At 32.0% G+C, this 23,587-nt stretch overlaps 1 protein-coding gene and 1 long non-coding RNA gene across 2 annotated transcripts; one reads left to right on the forward strand and one right to left on the reverse strand.

The window, feature by feature from the left end:
• Nucleotides 1-1,712: 1,712 nt before the first annotated feature.
• LOC128172429 (uncharacterized) lies at nucleotides 1,713-7,220 on the reverse strand. Its single transcript, XM_052838228.1, has 6 exons — nucleotides 7,132-7,220; nucleotides 5,591-5,824; nucleotides 3,912-4,166; nucleotides 3,043-3,141; nucleotides 1,996-2,113; nucleotides 1,713-1,890 (listed from the first exon to the last, which is right to left on the reverse strand). The coding sequence occupies exons 1-6, from the start codon at nucleotides 7,214-7,216 to the stop codon at nucleotides 1,713-1,715; spliced, it is 969 nt and encodes a 322-aa protein (XP_052694188.1). The 5' UTR covers nucleotides 7,217-7,220.
• Nucleotides 7,221-12,440: 5,220 nt separating this feature from the next.
• On the forward strand, nucleotides 12,441-15,448 carry LOC128172537 (uncharacterized). Its single transcript, XR_008242303.1, has 2 exons — nucleotides 12,441-12,672; nucleotides 13,801-15,448. It is a non-coding gene; the product is annotated as an uncharacterized LOC128172537 (long non-coding RNA).
• Nucleotides 15,449-23,587: the final 8,139 nt, after the last annotated feature.

Consider the following 23,587-nt stretch of genomic DNA (forward strand, 5'->3'; position numbering starts at 1 on the left):
CAGACATCTTACCATTTTTTTTTTATTTAACAATCAGTCTCTGTCCAAGGCGGAAACAATTCAAAGGGGGATTTGGGATCTTAATTCGCCTCAGTCATGTTTTGACGCCTTAAAATTTTCCTCGCAAGATAACATTTAGTTTGAAATGACAGTAACAATTTGTCATTGAATCATAAATGAAATCATCTTTTGCAATTTTCTTCGATCGGTACGATGCATTAATGTACGTAGCTACCCTCGAAGTACAATATTTCTTCGACCTCCGGGCTAAGTGAACATTATTCTTTTCAGGCGCATGTGCATGTACATAGTCATATTTTAGCATTGAATGATTTATTTTTGACGTCGTCGTGTCAAAAACTGCAGTCAGGTGAGCAGACAAATTGAATAACGCGCGTTAGATCGTTATGATAATTTGTCTTTTCACCTGACGGCAGTTATGCATGCTTATATTTACATTCCCTTACTGAAGAAATCAATTGTTTACCTAAATAAATCGATATAAAGTGCAGATCACGATGGGAGTAAATAAGTAACAGCAAGAACAGCTGTTTTGTAAAACCGGTTTAAACTGGTTTTCACATAGACTTTTGAGATAAGATCGACGAGCATGAAAATATAATCCATGATATATAACTCTTGAAATGTTGCTTTTAACAATAAAGTCAACTTTTTTGTTGAATAATTATAAAACATGGTGTTTTGACAACATTCATGAAATACATTTTTTAACCGATAACATAGATATCACTGTTTGAGAACTACTTATGTAAATTGCTTGTCAATTTATACGCAGTGAACAGGTGTTGCATTTAGAGGCATTTAAACATTATAGAATTCAATGGACAAACACAGTAAAATGTAATTATAAACCTATAAAAATAGAAATATTTCTGAATAGCAACAAAAATAAATAAAAAAAAAATAAAAACAGAAAAAGGAAGAAGGACGTAAAATCAACAACCAAGTTCAAAGTAAAAATATTGAGAATATTTTTTTTTGTCTGATATGTAGAGAATATAGCAGGATGCCTTAACTATTCACCATTTTGTCAGATATGGTTCATTATTTTTTTTTTTTTGTTTTTTATTTGTTAACAAATTGTAAAATAGTTGGCTAAAATATGGAATAAAATTAACAATTCAAATATGCAACGCACACATCATAATATTCAATTGATATATAATAATCTCAATGAACAGTAAAAAACAATGCAGCATATGAAAAAAAAACCAAAAAAAAAGATTTTATAATATTTCAAAACTCAAACACATATATTGTTGTTATCCTTTTTTTATGAAAGCAAATATTGAAACATCTTTTTTGACATACATTATTAATTGATTTCTTTAAAAAAAAAATTAGCACAGTTTTAGTACTATGATATTATTCGTAATTTTCAAAATACAAAACAGTTATATACATTAATAACATGAACAAAACATCAATTAAAATTCTAATTGATCAGTAGTTTTTTTTTACTAAATCACAAATGTCAGTTAATATCCGTTGCAAGAAAGCTGTGTAAAATAAAATCTAAAAATATCATTAATATTTGATTGATTAATCAAAAACCTTCAAATCAATTTCAAAAATACATGACTTTTTTGTATATTTGCTGAAATTATCATTATTCATCAATTTCCTTCCATTTTCAATTTTTCTAAGGGCAAATGAATAGAAAAACTTACGATTGTGTTAAAGAATAAGTTCTAAACTACACCTGTCATCTCCTGGATCGTATAATATGGGTCAGTGTTCCTGGACCATCCGAACTCATTGTAACTATTCACAGTATAATTGCTTTTAGTAACACATGTGTTGGCTGAGTTGGCGCCATTCCTTAATTCTATTGCATTCAATAATGGAGGGTTCCTTCTCATTGAAATTCTAAAATTATGTAAAAAAAATGTTTCGTTTATAATTGATGTCAAATTGATAAATTGTAAATATTTAAATGAAATAAAATTCGCAGTTTTTGATATCGTATTTCACCTTGTTTGTACAATATAGAGAATAAGTACAACGATGATCAAAATCGAGACAATTGGGCCACAGATCAGACCTTGCAGTACAGGAGTCTGGCTTTTAAGTTCGGCATCAGTTGAGGATGCTATAACAAATTTTGAATAAAATGTCAATTTCAAATAAAATGTTAAGTCTTCCATCAAATAAATACCCTACAATTATAACAAAATCTCACGAACTAAAAAAGTAAAGCTGGTTTGATTTTTTTTTTCAATTTGCGTTCATTTGTTTTGTTTCTTTTAAATCAAAGTTAGGTTGCATGAATGTAGACAAATATATACAAAATCAAACTTATTTGAGAAGATATACACATGATGAATCTCTGCCATTCAGTGAACTGAAATGTGAGTGATCGGTAACTGCAAGGTGACTGAATGCCATAGCTATGCCATTCAGTCACCTTTCCAGACCAATCAGTTAACATTCAGTTCACTAAATGGCAGAGGTTTATCCTGTGATATTTTAACTTCATGAAGAAAAAAATAAATGTATGCAATGTATTAGGATCAATTTGGGTGAGTATTGAGATTATTTAAGATAGCAATACAATAGCATAAACATTAATGTATAACATATTTAACTAACCATTCAAAATTTTGATCATCTAAAGTGCATCAATCATTTTGGATAATAATAATCAATACTTAATATACAATTTTATAGCATAAAGATCGAACATTGCTTATTTTTACTTATCATCAAACCCATTCTGTAAGCAACGTAACTTTTTAAAAATGGTTTATATTTCTAGATCAATCGAACTAGCTATATGAGCCAGACGACAAATTACCTTTCATGTACAGATAAATCATGTATTTTGAAATATGCGATAGCTAACCTCTTTTTTTTAGTAGTGTATCGCATGCGTTGAGCAAGAATACCTGAATTTATAACTAGTAAATAGATCTGTTAAACTGCTTAAGTTGTCTTGGAATGATAGTTTGTAGTAATACAACATGCATGTATTTAAATATGAATGGCATTAAGAAAATATGAATGCATATAAGAATTTACCTCGTTCACACTGATCACCATGGTAACCAAGTTTACAGGCCAAACAGACACAATCAACTTTGTCCAAGACATCGCAATGCGTTATTTGTAAAGGACAGCCTACAACATACCTCTACAGATTTTTATTACAGATACTTTTAAAATTATTTATCATAACTTTACCCGCATTTTTTTTTGTTGATTTAATTTTTTATATTTGCATAATAATCGTATTATGTGAATATGTACTTTCGACTTAGAAATCGTTTTCTAACGAACGAAAAACAACATTTAACATGGGTTTGTATGCGGTGATTTTAACTTTAAAAAAATGTATACAGTATGAAATAAAATTAATAGTTTTACAAAGGCGTTAATTGTAGAAAAAAAAATTAAAAATAGATAGACAGTATTATTTTTACATTAGATCACCAATCACAATTCTTCATGTTTTTAAGAACCCAACGCTTTTCTAATGTATAGTATAATTCAGAATTATTGTACTAATCTAATTGTCTTTTTTTTTACATTCGTTGGAGGAAAAGTGTACACTTTTGATCAGTTTTAAATGCTTAGATGCTTAAGAACATCTCTGAAATCCTTCTTTTAATAAGTATATACCCAGAATATTTAATATCAAATGCTTTGATTAATAAAGAAGCAATTAGTTTTTCTGCTTACGCAAAAGCTTTTTTTTTTTCTTTCAACTATATTTGATCTCAAATATGAAAATAATACATAATCATTATACTCATATATCGATAAATGACAAAATGGTATATTTATTAAATCACTGCTAGTCATGTACTGAGAATTGAAAATAAAAACGAGGAAAAACACTTTAGTTTTTTTTTATAAGGACTTGCGTTACAACAGTTAGCATTTCTTACCATACACCTCGACTTCACATAAATCATTTTCAGCATCTGAATTATAATCGCTAGGATAGGAAACCCCTTTCAGTCTCTCGTTGTAATAGATGACATATTGTCCCAAAACATAACACATCGTGCTAAAAACAGCAGGTATAGTGCTTCTGTTAAAGTGATCATCCTTGAAACACAATTTTCCTTGTAATCTATCTGAAGTGTTGGAAACATACAGTGAAAATCCTAGAACAGAAGCTGTTGCGTTGTTTCTGTTATCTGAAAATGATACAGTCCATTACAAAAATTGATAAGATAAGCAGTACCAAAGTAATTATTCATTTCAAACTCCCTACAAGGATGAATTTTTTAATATATACTTGATTTTACTTTACATTTTCGTGATTATGGACTGATTACCACGTTCAATTGTTCCTCCTAATTATCACTTATCTCTAACAATGTGCTTTTTTATTTCATAGCAATAACATATAACATCATAAATACGCAGGTTTGACACAACCGCCGAGTTTGTACATTCCCTCTATCATTTAAAATCCATTCTGACACCTATGGCAGTTTTTATTAGTATGAAGCAAAGGACTATTATATTATAATGCGCGGGGGTGTTAAGGAAGCATATGGACAATTTAGCGTCTTATTTTGACTGTTATATTCAAAATCGTGAAATTAAATAAATATTTTGAATAAGATCAAAAACTTAGTATTATCCTTTAAAACAGATGTCCGTGCAATAAAATCGGGTAGTACATTACTGCCACATTGGTGCACTATCACGTGACAACTATAAATAGCTTACGTATATTCCTTAACGTAAAATGTGATAGAACAACACTACCCCGCGGTTTCTAAAATAAAATAAACATACCAAGTGAAGGCAAATCATCTCAGTTTAATCAAAACCGCTGCTAGAATTCTATGTTCTTCTTAATTAAGTAGTTATTCATCCGGCTCTCGTAAAACCTTCCCAACTTTTATTAAGTTTGCACGGAAAACGGTATGTTCCATCAAAACAACACAAAACATGGGATTCTAGCAGAACTTTTCAAATAAAGCATTGATCAAACTAACGATACGTATAAAATTTCAAGTTCAATATATACGGGGTAGTGTTGTTCTAGGCGGATTTTTATATCGTAAACAACGACAGAGGAAAGCCTGGCCGATAAATAAAAGCAAATTTACATACCTTTTAGCGAATGATTGATAAAACTAACTTCTTTCCCAGTATTCTTATGTTCAATTCTCAATAAATCACACCACAATACTTTATCAGAGTTTTTAGATAAGTTATATTTTGACTCTGTTTACAATGCTTTCCGATCAAATTCACACGACATTCAACTTTTAGTCATGACGTCATCAATGTGTAAATCTACGTAATACAAACTAATTTCTGAAAAAAAATTGTCTTCAGTATTTTTTATTAGTTTTTGGTCTATGTTTCGTTGCTTAGATATTTGAATATGTACATAATTAGTAAGATTTGTGATTTCACGGAATAACATGTAACTCAGATTCCATATGCTTCCTTAACACCCCCGCGTGTTTATTGTTGATATATAAACATAAGCATAAGAAAATCTGTAACTTAAAGAAGGTTTATCAACTGTTTACGTGTGTTTTCTAAAGGTTTATGCAGGCATTATGATACTAATATTTTTAAAGTTCGTATACTTTACCCCAAATGTCATTATTTGTCTTGAAATACACAGTGATGTGGTGGATGATGTGGAGACTGCCGAGGTTAACCCACCAGGCGGCGATTTCTTTTCCAAGAGCTGATACAGCACATTGACCTCCATTCCAATGTAAGTTAGACTTGAGTCCATCTACTGCATTACTTGCGTCGAAGGTTTTATTTGTTCCGTCATACGGATTCAGTTGGAATGCACGTTTGTGTAAAGCAACATTTTCTGCAAGTTGAATCTCACAAGTTATGATTAAGTTCATTAAGTGATAAAAGTAAACACTGAGTATGCTGTGTCATATGATTCGTATTTAAATGGACGCAAATTCATGGAATAATGCATCTACAATTTTTCATTTCATTTATAGATTACAGGGCACGCGAAAAAGAGATAAGGACAATGCAATAAAAATTAACGATATTTCTTCAGTTCATAATATAGATAGCTGTTAACAAATTGAAATAAAAAATATGGTTCAAATTTACCACTGTAAGCTCGAACATGTGATTGAAAACAATCATTCCGTTAAAAGGTCCGAAGGTTTTAATTAGATAATTACATTATTAATGCTCATATTGTTATGTAAATTGGATCTGAAACCAGTTGATAATCAAACCTCAAATTGCAAATTGTAAGACAATCTATGTGCAAAATTAATAAGGATACAATGTTTTAGTATGATGGCATAGGCTAGAAACAAATATGGATCTTTTCGAAATTGTCCAAAAAGATGCCGTCGCCGGAAGTCATGGAGAAACGGTTTGTAATGACAGGATAAATTAAAATCGGGAAAACCCGATACAAACTGTTAAACGCAAGATAATGCCAAAACTCTAAATTGCATTTGCGCAATTGTATTTTAATATGCTAGATTTTTGGTATGATACATCATTTATCTTTGCATCAAACTGCCCCTCCCCCCCCCCCAAAAAAAAAAACCCACTAATCAGTCAATATTTGGTTGAAAGTTCTAGTAACATGATCTGACATTCAATGTTTTTCTGTACTGTTATTGAATAGATGAACAGTGAAAGAATTAAAGCATCAACGAACAAACATAATTCTCCAACAATTGTGAGCAAATCTAAAGTTGTTTTAGAAAATCAGAGTTAATATTGGGACTAAAAATTGAAAAAAAAATAAAAGGTACCATAACAAACATAGTGTACTGGAAACGTCTTAGCGTTAGGCTTTTACCGTGCTCTGTTATGAAATAATATACTCTTTTCAAAGCGGGTAACAGCAATTCCTCCCCCCCCCCCCAAAAAAAAAAAATTACATCACCTCTGAATAATATGGAGTCAAAATCATGCAAATAATTTTCTAGTTTATTGATATCAGATATATCTTGATAATATGATTTTTATAGAATTTTAAATACTGTCATTGTAGCATGCTGTGTTTTATTGGAACTTGGAAATGAAGCTTAATGACAAAAATAAATTTTCTTAAGAATAAAATACAATGACTATCATTTTGACACGATTCATGTACATTAAAGAGGATATAAATTTATATAGCAAATAACCTACCATAAGATTGAGATGCACCCAAGAGGCAAAACCACAAAATGAAGACATTGATATGCCAAATCGATTGTCCGTATGGAATAAACATTGCATGAAATTTACCAACTTATTTAGTCAAACCGTACCGGAATCGTTTTATATAGAGATGTTGACGGCTTAACCGATCATGTGATGGGGAAGCTACTTGTACATGTATTTCGTAAAAAAAAAAACTGACAGATTATTTTTTTTTAAGGTTTGCCCCCCCCCCCCCCAAAAAAAAAATAGCCCCCCCCCCTTCTAAAATAAAATATATTCAAAGTAAATGATACTTGTCGAATGAACAAAATAAATAACATAAATCAATGTTATAACTGTGTTATTTCAGAACCAACTTTTTATCTCCTAAAATACAAGAGGAAACATGAAAAATAATTTGAGGAAACTGAAACTAATTTGAAAAGAAGTATATTTAATATAATTTATATTGACATAGCGAAATCGTCTACTTACCTGCATTTATATTAATTAAATATGTGCTTACTTTTAATAATATTTAAAAATGCCTACAAAACATACGTTTCATCGTAAAATATGATCAGTTTGCACTAATGATTCTGTCTTTGATATACTTCAATTACAAAGCCATTTAAATTACTAACTCTTGATAACAGATTCAACTTCATTTATAAAGAACTGCTAATGTTAATATCACTGCCAGTGTCATGTGTTTTTGTTTGCTTGTGTTTTCTTTTTATTTTAACATAATTCATTTAAGCATCGAATGCTTATTTTTGGATGTCGTCGGTCCTATGATACACCCAACTATTTGCGTAAACTATTGTGTATCGCCGCTATAAAGCCATTATTTGTGCTCTGAGTAGGGATATGAAACATACATGGAGCAGCCATATTAACATGTTATTTAATTAGCATCCGCGACAAATAAATAGTACCAGAAACTTTGTGGAGAAAAATTGTTTTTATTAAGGACTAGATCTATATCAATAATTGTTTTTCAAAAGTACGAATCAAAGTGGTTATGTAATATTGAAAGTTTCATTTAACCTTACAAAAATAAATATACTCAAAACACGTGAAGACGTTTGTATCTGAGCTCATGGCGCATAAATTGGCAAATTGTATTCATAGACAACGTTTTCCAATGCAAACATAGAGGGAAAATATACACTGAATGTAGTTATCTAAATATATATTGTACAGGAAGGGCATGCCATATGAAAAGCTTTGTAAGATAAAAAAAAATGATAAGGAGGTAGTATGAAATACATGTTGGAACACGGAAACTGAAAATAACCACGACAGGAATTGTATCCATCAGTAACATGGCGATAAGGACACGTAAATTAAAAGTACCATTAATATGCTTTGACTGATAACACAAAAAGGTGATTTTCCAGGACCTCAACGACCTTTTCTTCCTGATATCAGTCTATTCCTTGCTCAATTTTTTATCTGAAATGTATACTTTTATGTTATAAAGAATAAAGAACCGTTCAAAAAACATAGAAAATTGACTTAAAGAGATACAGGTTTTGTTAAATGGACTAAAGAAAATCAACGATCATACTAATTCATATTTTTGGTAATTTTACACTGGTTTTGTTTTTAAATAAATGCTGCTACTGTTAACGATACCATCATGAAAGATAAAATACAAAATCTAGATGACTTACTCATTACTGTAATTGGCAATTAAAGTTTAGCAGATTCCGTGATAAGGAAGATTATATCAAATATAATTTGTACATGTTCATCAGATATATTGTTCTCCTATACTATAAATAGTTTTTAATTCCTACTTATTACGTACAAAATTGCATGGTGATCCATTTATTTTTTTCAGTTATGATTCATTAGCTGCCATAACTTTGAATGTATAAAATAAATGGTATAATGTCACAATGCAAAAAAAGTTATTTTTTAGAACATATTTAAGGTCTTCCGTTACAACGGAAGACCTTATAGTGATTGTTATGTTTTTTTCTCCCCCCCCCCTTTTTTTTGTCGGCAGACTTTCTCAGAGATGGCTTGATTGATTTCCCTGAAATTTACAGGGATAATAGAGAATGATAATATCTCGAGATTTTTTTTTTCATTTTTCAAAATTTATTTCCGGTCGTCCGTTTCCTGTCCCGCGTCAAAAAACCTTGTTCCTTCGAGATCTCAGAATCGGCAAGCACTTGGACATCCAAACTTTGTGGGATGATAGACCTATAGCTGTACATGTGTTTAAACTATTTTGTTTTGTTCGTCGTAACTTCCGGTCGTCACCGGGTGCACTTGAAACATAATCATTTTTACGCATGAAATTCTTTTTCCATATAACAAATATATAAGTATAAATCTATACAGAGGTTATCTATGCGATCTTATATCAACAAAAAAATTCTACTTCCGGTGAGATATCACAATTATCTCTTGTAGCTTTTTAAAAACTCATTTTGTACCAACGAGATCTCAGAAACTAAAAGTGATCAAAGCACGAAACTTTCACGTTGCTTTTTGGCTTAATTTTACAATTTAAAATATAATTTCTACGTCGTCCGATACCTTTCTGACCCGTATGCTCAATCCTTCATGGCTTAATCACATAAGTTCCTTACCATGTTCATGAATACATTGACACGCGTATGTTACATTTATGATTTTACATATTGAAGTCTTGGTCAGACTTCTATTACTCTTCCTTTGACATAGTTGAAGAAGAAAAATCAAAATGAACATATAATTAAAACAACCACATCCCTGAAAATTTACCATAAATACACATCAAACTCATTTGTATTTACATGGAAGGAAGTAAAGGAGCATTTATAAAGTGGAAGAAATATATTTTAACACTACTTTGTAATGTTGTATTACATGTTATCTAAGTGTTTGTCAGTAAATAATCAGTTCTAGTTTAATTTGTTTGATTTGAGTTGTTCAATTGCATAAGTGATTTATGATTCAAATCAAAGGGACAAGAAACCATATGTTAATTGTAAAGATTGAAAAAGAATGTAGCTATTCTGGCAATTCACTTGCTATGTAAATCAACGGTAATCCGTTATTTTATGAACAAGAAAAATGATTTGCATCTTCGCAATGATTAAGCGAAGTGCAGCCCAACAATGCTGAAAACGTATATGCACCTTTAGGCGCTATTCTGAATTATCTGTTGTAAATAAATGTTTACATTAAATCAATGTTAAATGATTAAAGCATTAAAAATATGATATGTCATTAAATTTGTAACCTGTTTTTAATTTCATGAACTGTGGGTCATATAAGCATGTGTATTACCTGTTCCTGTTACTTATCTGATTTGTACCATGTGCCATCAACAGAACGAATCCATCCATCTGTCTACAGTTGTATTCTTCGCCCAGCCCATGATCTTCATCCTCTTTCCTTTTCGAATGTTTTTTCTTCTGCCTTTCAGGTATCTAGTAAATGGACTATGTAATAATTCTTGTTGTGTTTTCTTCTAATGTTAATATTCTGCCTCAAGAATGCAGATAGCTAACCAATTGTACTTTAGATAACGATTTATTCGTGAACTTGGTAAAAAGCTACAATAAAACAAAACAATAATAAGTACATAATCAAAATATATATGACACAAAATTACACATTTTCACAACTTCCCTACGACAGTATTAAGGTTCTGAGCAGATCATGCATTCAGCACATATTATGAAGAAAACTAGCATATATTGCAAGCATACATATATTTGACCTATTTATGACGCTACTGATGGACCGTAGATAAAGGTATGAATATAAATACACAATATTTAAGGTCTTCCGTTTCCAACGGAAGACCTTATAGTGATTGTAGTGTTTCTTATTATCATCATTCTTATTTTTTCCACGTTTTTCTCAGAGATGACTGGATATATTTTCTTGAAATTTTCAGGAATAATAGGGAATGATAAAGTCTAGGAAGTATTTTTTTATTTTTTAAAAATTCATTTCCGGTCGTCCGTTTCCTGTCCGGCGACGAAAAAGCTTGAAAAGAGAGAGAGAGAGAGAGAGAGAGAGAGAGAGAGAGAGAGAGAGAGAGTGTGTGTGTTTTTTTGGTGTGTTGATTATAATACTTAAATTAAAGTTTTATCACTGAACTTTATTATTTAAAATTTCGCTTTAGGTTTCTATAGTTGGTCATTTGAACGGGATTTTATCTCAGGACTCCACGTGCTTCGCCTGTCAATCAGTTTAAGTATAACAGTACAGATCACGCCACGCGCCGCGTGCTACTTGGCTCCTCCTATATGGCTAGAAGAAAATTATCGAATGAAACGTTTTTGTTTTATGTTTTCTTATATCACCATTGAAAAGAGTGTTCCTATTTTAAATTATTCAACAATAATTTCTCTCCGATTTCATGATTATAATTCATGTACTGGCGATCAGAGTCGTTTTCCCTTGTTGTCGTATTATTTTTGTTACTATCACTTTTAACATTCATTTGTTGATTACCGGGTATTTTTTCGTGTCCTGTTTACAACAGGTATGTGTGTAAAAAGGTAAAAAAAATATAAACAGGTTAGTCAGCATTTGTAAAACGTCAGCTTAATCGCATGCATACAGTGAAGAGCGGACACTTGTTCAACAGAATGATAAATATCGCCATTATATAAATAAAAGTTATTGACTTGTTGTGTATATCCAGTTGTTTACATATCGTATGAAATATGTTACATGAACATGTATAGTTTAACGGAAAAACAAAAAATAATAGTCATATTTTGACTATAAACGCGATCTTAGTTCAGATAAGAGAGGCGATGACGGGTTAGATGTAGGTATGATGTATGTGTACAAACAAGTGCAGAAAATCATAGAATTAATATTTAAATGAATAAAAATTCGTGTCAAAAAACTATATAACAGTTGATGTCAAGATTTCTTATCTATCCATTAATTTTACATCGTCTATTCACTAAGGCAATCGGCGATCGGCAATAGTACTACAGTAGTACGCAATAAAGAATGATCATACGAATTATGAATAATAAAAACTAGCCGAGAATCAAGACAACGATAAAGGAAACTAAACTAAAAAAAATATCGGAATAAAGTCGGGGCAATTTGTTATAGCAATTTTAAATGGATTAGAAGTATTTAAGGATATGTGAACCTGACAAAAAGAAGTTCATTGCGCAACGCGAACTGTCGTCTGGCGACAAGCAATCGTATTTCACATCGACGGTTTATTTGCTTAATTTAAGGTTTAAAACAGTGATATAAAATGTGTAAGTTTATGAATTTGCATTAAATATAATTTATATCAACATTTACATCAAAAGGTTTTACTTTTTTAATCATTTACAAACTTTAAGTTTACGACATACTTGCGCCGATTTCCGGTAATTTCCCAAATCTCGATGTAAACAACAAGTCGGAATGACAAAAACTGATGGATATTATTAGTGTATGACGAATATTGCGAACACAAACTGATGTCGGGTGTCATAAAAAGGGAATGGAAAAAAGGAGGAGACCATACACCAGTTCCCTGTGATCTAAACCTGACATTTGCAAGCAGTAAGCATGGTAGGTGTCTTATCATGACATGTGCTATATTGTATTATGTTAACGTTACAGATTATTATGCTCGTATATTATCCACGTGAAAACAATATCGCCTAGCCTATATGCAGAATAGCTACACAATAATCCTAATTTTTTCAAACATAAGAATTATTCATTGTTAATTCAGTCAGTGTTTGTAATTAAAATAATCACAATTTTAGTTCGAATTTTCTTAAATGAAATTAACCATCTGATGATAAATGGTAAGGTTGACCGCATAGAGGGCCCTGAGTTTACTCTAGCATATGACAAGCTTATTTACCAACATTTACTCACAAAATATTTTTAGTCTAACACTTTCATGCACATTAGCTTGAACAGTATATTTGTAAGGAATAGGTTATATGTTTGTATTGATGATTTTTTAGCACATACTGGCGTGCGACCAGTTCTCGCCGAGTACCATTTCTCACCAGTACATTGTGACGTCATTTTTCGTCTATAATTTTATGTGTTGATAAAATGACGTCACAATGTACCGGCGAGAAATGGTACTCGGCGAGAACTGGTCGCATGCCATTATAGTTCATAACATGAAGAATTAATCTTTTATTCACTATCAATAACTGATAATGTTGATTCTCTGTACTGTGAAAACATTTGAACAGCTGACTGATATTCACCTTTATTGAACTGTAAAAATCAAAGTACAGTTGAAAGAAAAATTAGTATATCATGGTTTATCGGTTGATAGAATTGCTCACATCATATTTAGATTTCATGTGCTGGGTTCATTATTGTTACAAATTCTTAATTTTTTCCCATTATTTTCAAATCATTAAAACGCAAGATTTCTAAATACACACAGTTATATAAGATATGAAATTGTCAAGTTAAGTAACATTAATTCAAATTTTCAAGATTAGAATAAAATGTTGACAAGTTTCACCTGATATCAAATTTTTATATAGAATAATCCATTGATATAAGGTTCTGTCTGTCTATGTTGCATACTCTTTCATGATATGCCTATATGAATTTTATATATTTTTCTACATGTAGATTCTTAAAATCATCCTTTCATATAAGTCCTTCTTATATGTTATAAGTAATAGTACCAGTAATATCATTTTTTTTGTTTTAATACAGACTTTTCAAACCTCCAAGAGATGAGAACATCACTGGTATGTGTTAACGAGGTCATTCCTAATACAAGACACAATGCGGAAAAATCTAAGACTAATGTAAAGAACTGAAACCATGAGTGATGAAGAGAAGAGCTGATAATCAGATTATTGTCTCTGTTATGTTCATCCTGATAAAGCCTTTCCCGATTGATGCCCTTAATCATTTATTTGGTAATTTAAGGATGACAATATTTATTTCAACATTTATGATATAATATTAAGACAATTAATAAGCAGCACAACATATCCTGAAATATGAAACTGGACCAAACCAGTGATAATCTACCATTTATGATTTATTACATTTACTTGGATTTGAAAACCATTTCTGAAACTCCAAAAGTCATGAATAATTTGGACATGTAATGCATACAATTAAGAATTAGTATTGTAAAAGAATATATATTATGATAATGCATATGCTATAAGAAATACAATTGATAGATATCAATTCAAAAGGTGTTTATACTGACCAAGTGCAGTAATGAAGTTTGTAATGGCTATATACTGTTCATGTGGAGAAACTGGTTTTTAAAATATATGTCTTATGTTTATAATTATGTTTAATTTGATGATTGCATAGTATATCAAATCACCATTTCTGTCTATTAGTGTCTGTCTGTCCATCCATTTATCTGAATGAAGTCTGTTTTATTTTATAACCCTGATGAGGTTACTGATGTAGATCAAGTTGAGATCATCATTATGACACTTATATACAACAAGCCTCACAGAAAATATCAGTCCTCTTAAATTACAGAGTTTTTGAATGAGTTATGAATGTATGGTTGAGTAAAATTTTTATTTTAAATATTTTTTGAAATGATTTTTGTGAATAAGAATATTTTTGTTATAACTTATCCTTATCTATATTTTTATCATTTTTGCATGAAAAAAAATATACATATCCTAGTTAGGCCACACCAATATAATTTCTTGCTTGTCAGACATTAAGTGGAAAAGAGTACAAGCGGGCTAGCGATAAAATAATAAGATTATTATTTTTTTGTAGCCAAAATTTTGAGGCGGTCCATAATGATATGATTTGTAAAGTTTTATTACAACACGAGCATGCAAGATCCGATAAAAAAGAAATTTAATTGGTGTGGCCTTCCACATTTTCTATATTTTAGTTCAAATTGAGGCTGAACCATTGTAATATATTACCCTGCATAATCATTCTGATAAAGTCTCAATCATACATTATAAATAGCATCAAGACCAATATGGGGACCAAGGAAGGGTTCAAAGTTCAAAGGAATTATAGGATTGCATACAATCATGTATATACATAAGGACAAATCATAAATCATTTCAGAATCTGCAGTGTTGTTTAGTCCAATCAGATAATATGATTTAAAGAATTATCATGATTAAGTATCAAATTTCATTTTATACCTGTAATCATTTGAAAGATTCTCCTATTTTCAGACACCCATTTTAATGCAATACCTTACAAATCAGACAAAACTATTAAAGATTGATAGAGGAAATTCAAATTAATTACAATCAGTATATGATTTTTATGAAACCTGTGATTTATTTGGTTTGATTGTATTTTAAATCTTTCAACAAAGGCTTAATAAAGATTGTGTGTATTAAAGTTTTCATGCATGTTTTTCTTTTTTGTGTACAGAGACTAGAGTTTCTTGATTATATCAGATGCACAACTATGACACTCTGTTAATTACCATTAAAATAAACTCTTTAGGAAGTGAAAACATTTTTAAATTAAAGAATCATTTTCTCTTTATTTGATTGGATTTTAGAAATACTACCATTTATGGCAGTGTTGACTTTCATGAAGCGCGCAGAGTGATTTTTTGTAAAAGTCAGATCAGAGGAAATTCGGATTTTCAGCCCTTTTAATTCAATTAGTTGTAGTATTTACAACACAACTCCTTTAATTTTGTTCGACAAGAACTTATGCAGGTTCACAGTATAACTAGTTGAAAGAAATCGCCATTTAAAACTGAATTATACAACTTTTTTTAACAGCATGTAGGGTTTGTAGCATCTATTTCAATAGAGGTCAGAGGAAATTCAGACGTTATTATCTTTTTTTCTAATTCACGAACATGCCAATTATTGATTACTTATTTTTTGCTATTTATCATTTCTTCAAAATTACATAAAAAAAACAAGAGTGTAATTATAGGAAATTGTATTTTTTGCAATTTTTCTAGCTCGGGTCAAGTAAAAAAATGTCACTTTTTTAGTGGTCAGAGGAAATTCAAACTAAAATAGCGGATTAAATAAAAGGAATTCTTATAATCCATTTTCAGATAAATAGAGTATTTTATTAACCTTTTTAATATTTTGGTGAGAAAAGTTTTCTAGTCAATTGTAAATATGTCTTTTATGACATTTTAAATTTGCATTTAAGGTTTTTATCTCTTTCTAATTTTTTGAACATGGGTAAGTTTGAAGGTCGTTGCCATGGAAACGAACTCACGAACATATGCTTAAAATGTCTTTTTGACAAAAACAAATGGATTATAGTCTGTTTAAACATTTTTTTCAATTATTCAATTAGTTTCATGTCAGGTTCACATGTCCTTAATGACTTCAACTCAAGTACATGTATAGAAATAAAAACTCAAGATGCTTTGTAAAATTATCGACAGCTCGCTGAATTAACAAAAATATATCGGATTAAAGTCAAACAGTTCCTTTAATCTATCTGAATGATTACATTAATCTAAATTAAATACTAATAATAACAGACTGATCAAAATTAAAATAACCCCCGCTTCCCAGTTGTCACTGAGTACACGGTTCACGCAACTTATCAAAAACGGGGGAACGGATGGACGTTCTGATTTTAAATAGATCGATTGAAATTGTAAATATCATATAAAAAAAGAAAAATTCTTGTCATAATTACCACCTTGCTGAATTAGATCGGGCAAAAACTAAACAAAATAATATGGAGAAAAATCAAAGCGTTCAGGCCACGCCTACCTCATTAATAAAGCGTGCAAACCGTTCACAAAGCGTGCAGCTATTTTTAGCAAAGCGTACCGTGCAAGAAGCGAACCGTTCCGTTCACAAAGCGTACCGTACCGTTCACAAAGCGAACCGTACCGTTCACAAAACGAACCGTACCGTTCACAAAGCGAACCGTACCGTTCATAAAGCGTAACGAACCGAACCGTGCAACTGGTGTAGTAGCACGTTTCAGGGTCTGTATCAGCAGGAATGAACAACTGCCAAGTATTGCAAACGTAAACAAAATTGCATAGCTAAAAATACTAGTTTCACTAAGTACCGGGTATTTTAATGTATTTTTATTTTGAATGTCGTCACTCGTATGTTGTTTTTTTTTTTCATCCTAATGATACTGTATCGCCTGTATGATTTAAGATCGTATAGAACACCGAAAAGTCAATGTTGATGCAAGTATATATATATATATATATATATATATATATATATATATATATATATATATATATATATATATATATATATATATATATCATATTTGAAATATAAAAATACTCATAAAACACATGAAACGCTTTTACTAAGTGCCTACTTTACGCTGATATGTCAGCAATACCATACAAGAAAAATAAGTAAAAAGTCACAGCAAATTTACTCGTTTAATCATGTTAATATTCGTGTACATTTCGTACTCAACTACCGCCAATATAATGCTACATGTATATTTGATAGACACTTATAAAAATATCAATAAGACAGCCACATGTTGATAATCATTCATAAGATAAGAATACATGATACAAAGTAAATCGTTTCTGGCCAGTCTGTACCCTTTTAAAGCGATAAACGTGATATGATATTTTCCGTTTTCCGTTCCGTTCCGCTTTTTGTTCCGTTTTCTGTTCCGCGTTTTAGCAATACCCATCCTAATGGGGATCGAAGTCCAATCGGTGAATCGGGATGGCCAGTTTTCTGATCGAGAATGCGTTGTACATATGGTACGTCTCTGCCAATGAGCAACAAGATTTGGCACTGGTCATCTAAGCAGTCAAGCTCAATGTCATCAAGGTGTGGATGATATCTCGTGACATCCGGCGATGGAATTTCCTGTCTGTTGTTTGGTATATTGTCACATACAAGGAGAACAGGTTAGTCTATGCTCACATTGCGATCGCGGGATTCCATCACAAATCCCGAGGCACGTCGACCAGAAATTACGAGTTTTCCATTGCACGAGTTCATGATGTATTCCTCGGGTGGTGAACAAATCTTGAACATGTCGAAGAACGAACTTCTGGCAAGAGATCGATTGCTTTGGTCATCAAGAATTATGTACATTTTCACGCGGGTCCTTGGATCTTTGCTATGATGTACAAAGTACACAGGTAAGATCTAGGCACACGACTTCCCGTAGGTCATATTTCCGCAGATCTCCGTGCATGAGGACTCTACCACAAGTTGATTGGATGTAGTTCTGTAGGATTTTCTCCCTGAATGAGAAGTTCTCTCCGCGCCATGAACTTTAGAGGGGGGTGTCTCCATGCATAACTGTCACATGCTTGTCACTATCACAAATGGTACACTTAATCTTTTCCCTACAGTGTCTGCTTTTATGCATGAAGTCACAGCACTTAAAGCACAACCCCTTTTCTCTGAGAAGGGCTTCCGGGCTTCTAATGGTTTAGTCTGGAATGCGCGGCACTCACTTAGTCGATGGCTTGTTCCGTGAATGGCACAGACGGTGTTGTCCCTCGAATCTGGGGAAATTTCTGTCCTTGCAGTGGTAAATCGAGTCTTAACAGCTAAGGGAGACGAGCGAATGAACTTCTGCGGTGTGTTCATAGTTTCGGTGAAGGAGAAACTTGGGTCATTCCTGACGCGGCTCATTTCCCTTACAAAGTCAACAAAAAACTTAAACGGTGGAAAGCACTGCTTGGTCTCTTTGTAGTTGTAGGCTCTTGAGATCCACTTTTCCCTCATGTTGTGAGGTAACTTTTCTATGATTGGATTTATCCCAGCCGAAGAGTCGAAATATGCTAGAAGTGGCTTGTATGCTGTCTGTTCCTTTAAACTTAGAATTTCTGTAAGTAGATCAGCAAGTTCAAAGAGTTTCTGTGTATCCTTGATGCTAAGTCTAGGAAATTTGGCAAGCTTGTCCTTTAAAATGCTTTCAATCATTTCGGGTGCACCATATCTTTGGTCCAACTTCTCCCATAGGAGACGCAGAGCTTTCGACGGGTTTTCTGCATTGGCGGCCCGAATACTCAAGGCGTATGAGCTGGATTCTGGCCCTAGCCACTTCACCAAAAGGTCAAGTTGCTCAAAATCAGAAACTTGTAAGTCGGCGAGGACATTTTTGAAACTCGATTTCCACACGAAATAGGTTTCTGGTTTGTCACAAAATTGATAGAGTCTAGACATTAACAGTTCTCTCCTTAAGAGGAATATGGAAATGTCAGGAAACCTTGGAATGTTTGGACGCGTGACAGGCGGCATCTCTGCGTATGTTGTAGCTGGTGTTTGCGGACGTATATCTGATTCAGGAAGGTCACAATATGTATCTACTGGGTTATTGGTCAGAATTGCTCGGCGTGAGTCGTTCATCTCATGGGTAGCATGAGATACTGGCTGTGGTTCGGATTGTTGTCTGTGTGTAGCGTTTTGTGGAACAATGGATGCGTCTGGGCACATGGTTTCACTTTGTCCTTCCAAATGCACAGTGTTCACATATTCACTAGTCCTCTCATGAGGGTCTTCCTCTGGTACACGAATATCATCATCAATGTTATCAAATTCACTTAAGTCACCTCCAACAGATTCCTGTTCATACACTCTAGCTTCTGGATCCAGTGCAGCTGCTGTTTTCTTGGCTGTCAGTAGATCCATAGCTGCGTTGTAATCGGATCTCCTTCTCACTGCTGAGACTCTAATAGTTGCTTGGTCAATCTCGTCCTGTTCCTCAAGCTGAGATAACGTTTTCCTGAGAGCTGCCTCTTCTTCAGCTAGCCTTATGAGAGCACGAGCGGCTTCCGCTTTGGCACGCTTCATGATGCTTGAAGAGGATGAATGTTTCGTACTGCTTTGCGATCCGTGTTTCGATGTGGGTTTCTTCGTGGAGTGTGAATCCTTCTCACGGGATGAGACCGGCTCCTTCTTGACCCTGACGGGGTCCACTTCTTCCAATGGCTCCATGTAGGTCTTTTTACTATTCTGCCTCAAGAATGCAGATAGCTAACCAATCGTACTTTAGATAACGATTTATTCGGGAACGTGGTAAAAAGCTACAATAAAACAAAACAATAATAAGTACATAATCAAAACATATATGACACAAAATTACACATTTTCACAACTTCCCTATGCAATATTAAGGTTCTGAGCAGATCATGCATTCAGCACATATTATGAGGTATCGGGTTCGTTCGCCCTATCCACATGTTCGCCTTAGTCCGTTCGCTCTAAGTCCGTTCGCTCTAATTATCATTCGCCCAAATTATCGTTCGCCCTAAACCTCGTTCGCTCCTCGTTTATTAATAAACCACATTATAAGTTATTTCATTTACCTTAATAACTGAAAACTTATTAACTTTTATTAATTATTCGTATATTCTATGTTTTTCCTTCATCAAAAAAGACGTACCTGGTATAATTATAAGAATATTGCCGTTAAGGTAGCTCCATACTCGTAAAATTCTCTGAGGAAAGTTGAAAAACTGAACTGATTTCGACTTAATAGATTTAAATGTCATCAATTGTTAGAAAAAATATACATGTCATCACACTTTTTGAGATACCAGATAAACATAAACTAAAGTATATTTTAGCATTAGAAAAATGTATTTTTTTTCTGTTAGAGGTAAAATCTTGTAGGCAGAAATTTGTTTTTCTTGTTTAATTTTAATGTCAACTTTATCAGAAAACTGAAATTACAAAAATATTTTAAAATTAATCGTTGGAATAAGATAAACTATAGCATTTAGACATACAACTGAGAGAAAAGTCAGAAAAAGAGTTATTTCCCCTTTGCATAAATAAAATATATAAAAATTTGGAAATTTAGTATAAAATTAAGTGCGAAAATATCTTTAACCTACCAATAATTCTAATTACATCCATGTGATTATATTCACATAAAATAAATAAAACTATCTTGCACAATTTTTATAGAATTCAAAGTTTTACAAAAATGTGTGACGTCACAGAACACTGGATCTACTTTAATTGTCGATAACCGTCGTCTTGTTTTTATAACGATCCGCTTGGTGTTTTTTAAACAATTAAAGAAATTGAGACCTTAATTGGCTCATTGAGAAGCTTAGTTGATGATTATTACCTATTCTACAATGTATCTTTGAAGATTTTACGAAACGCAACCCTTTGATCTCTAAATAAAATACATAACGCCATTTGATATAAACATATACCTTGAGTAAATTAAATTTGATAGCTATTTATATGTATACGTATTATTGATAAATAAATTGACACTATGTAAATTATATAGCTTGAACAATCACAAACTACACCTGGTTCTATTTGAAGCCGTAATTTCATTCAAAGCTCCATTATCGCGTCATAACGGGCGGGTGCACAATTAGTCTGCATACTTATTTATAACTGTGTGTGGGGAGACAAGCATGTAGCGGTATATCCTTTTTAAAGTTATATACAGCAACTGTACATGTTTTTTTTTTTATTTTAACTTTGCAAAGACCGCTCTCTGATATATAGGTCCCTTGTCAAAAACCACAAATTTAATAATTATGATACAGTTATATTATGAGGTAAAATTTATTATAATTACAAAATAAATACATAAGAAAATTAAATTCAGTAACATTAAAAAGATAAAATAAATCAATTCACAAGTTTTCGTAACGTTATGCCACCGTAAGTCAAATGGTCATTATTTATAGAAGTGGTATTATTTTCATTAATTGATATATATCTTCATAATGTTTAAATTGATCAGAATACACAACAAATATATAAATTAATCCTATATAAAAATAAGGCGAACGGACACAGTGCGAACGGCGTCAAGAGCGAACGGACCTAGGGCGAACAGAAACTAGAGCGAACGGCGTCAAGGGCGAGCGCGTTTTAGGGCGAACGAACAGCCAATCATATTATGAAGAAAACTAGCATATATTGCAAGCATACATATATTTGACCTATTTATGACGCTACTGATGGACCGTAGATAAAGGTATGAATATAAATACACAATATTATGAATTATAACAATTAGATGCACGTTAACAAACTAATTTCTGTTATATTACGAGGATAATCTATTGACAGGATATACGTTTATGGTAAATAAATTCGTCATGACTCGATACAGTATGTAGTGACTCGTAAATAAACAGCACATCGACATGGCATTATGAATGATTATAAAAACTAGATGTAGGAAGTAAATATTGTAAATACTTACACCGTGGCGAACCAAAGTAGTGCGACATTGCTAACAGCGTCTGACTAGTGTGTTGTAGCGGGAAAAAGTGATGCCAAAATCGTGCACCTCTTAATACAGAAGAGTTCTAATTTTCTAATAACTCGTACATGAACTGATTCGTACAAAAACGATATTTATAAAAGAAGTAACAACACAGTTAATGCCCATGAATTTCCATCGTATGAATTTTATAACTGGTTTCAATGGTCTTATGTTTGATATTCGTGGTAATTGTGTGTTATAATCTTATCTTGCTATCTGATTTTGAGAATTCGTCAAAGACTGTTATTTTCTTTTTTCGTCCCCTTTGTTCATCTTTCATGTTTCACATGGGTACATTAGCACAGGAGTATCTTACATAGTCTTATTTATGTTTTCTTGCTGATATTGTTGGAGTTCCATGTCTTCTTTAGTTTTGTAAAGGCATATATTGCTTTAGAAATTCTTCCTCTATTATCTTTTTTCAATGTGTATTAAAATGAAGGACTTAAAGACGCTACATTTATTTCTATATTTCTATATACACACTAAAGGCAGTGTTGACATGTTTTTTAAATATTTCCTTGTTTTTTTTCATATTAAGCATACAGACATACAAAAAGTATTTTCACTAAACAACTCACATCTATACAATTAAATTGGTATCCTTAATGCCAAAGCAAGCATTGATTAAATGATAACTTTTTCGTAGAGTAAAACTGCATCATTAATTAAAAGTACAAAACAAATGTGTACTGTTAACATACTAATTACAATTCTATTTGTCAGGAATATAAAGAAAAAAAAATGAAAATCCCGTCGGGTTTTGATATCTTTATATAATAATATTCTTATAATAATATGTTGTTAATGTTGTTCTTTCATACAACAATGGTGAAGTGTTTTATATGGTTGGAGTATATCTCCCTGCTGATAGTAATGTAAATACTTATATACAAGAGCTCAACTTTATAGAAAGTTTATATTGTCATTATATATCATATGGTAATGTTATTATAGCACGTGATGTCAATGGTAGTATTATAAGTCATCTTAACACAAACATGTTTTCAAGACCCATCTGTTAAGGCAATTGGCAACAAATCTTTCATGTTCTGTGATGCACTTAACACAGGCCTCCTCTAGTCTAGACTCTGTAGCAGTATAAAAATTGCAGCACTTGCACCCTCTTGCAGTAGGCATAATAGTGTAATTTTCACAGGAACACCTGTATTACAAAACGAATGCATGGAAATTCATTTACATAGGCTTGACATGTCACAAACAAATACGAACACTATGCTTACTAAATTTCTATGCCACTCAACCCCGTCTTCCTATCCCAAATTCATTTCGATCT

Source organism: Crassostrea angulata, chromosome 2 (genome assembly GCF_025612915.1).
Source record: "Crassostrea angulata isolate pt1a10 chromosome 2, ASM2561291v2, whole genome shotgun sequence".
NCBI classification, from domain to species: Eukaryota; Metazoa; Mollusca; class Bivalvia; order Ostreida; family Ostreidae; genus Magallana; species Magallana angulata.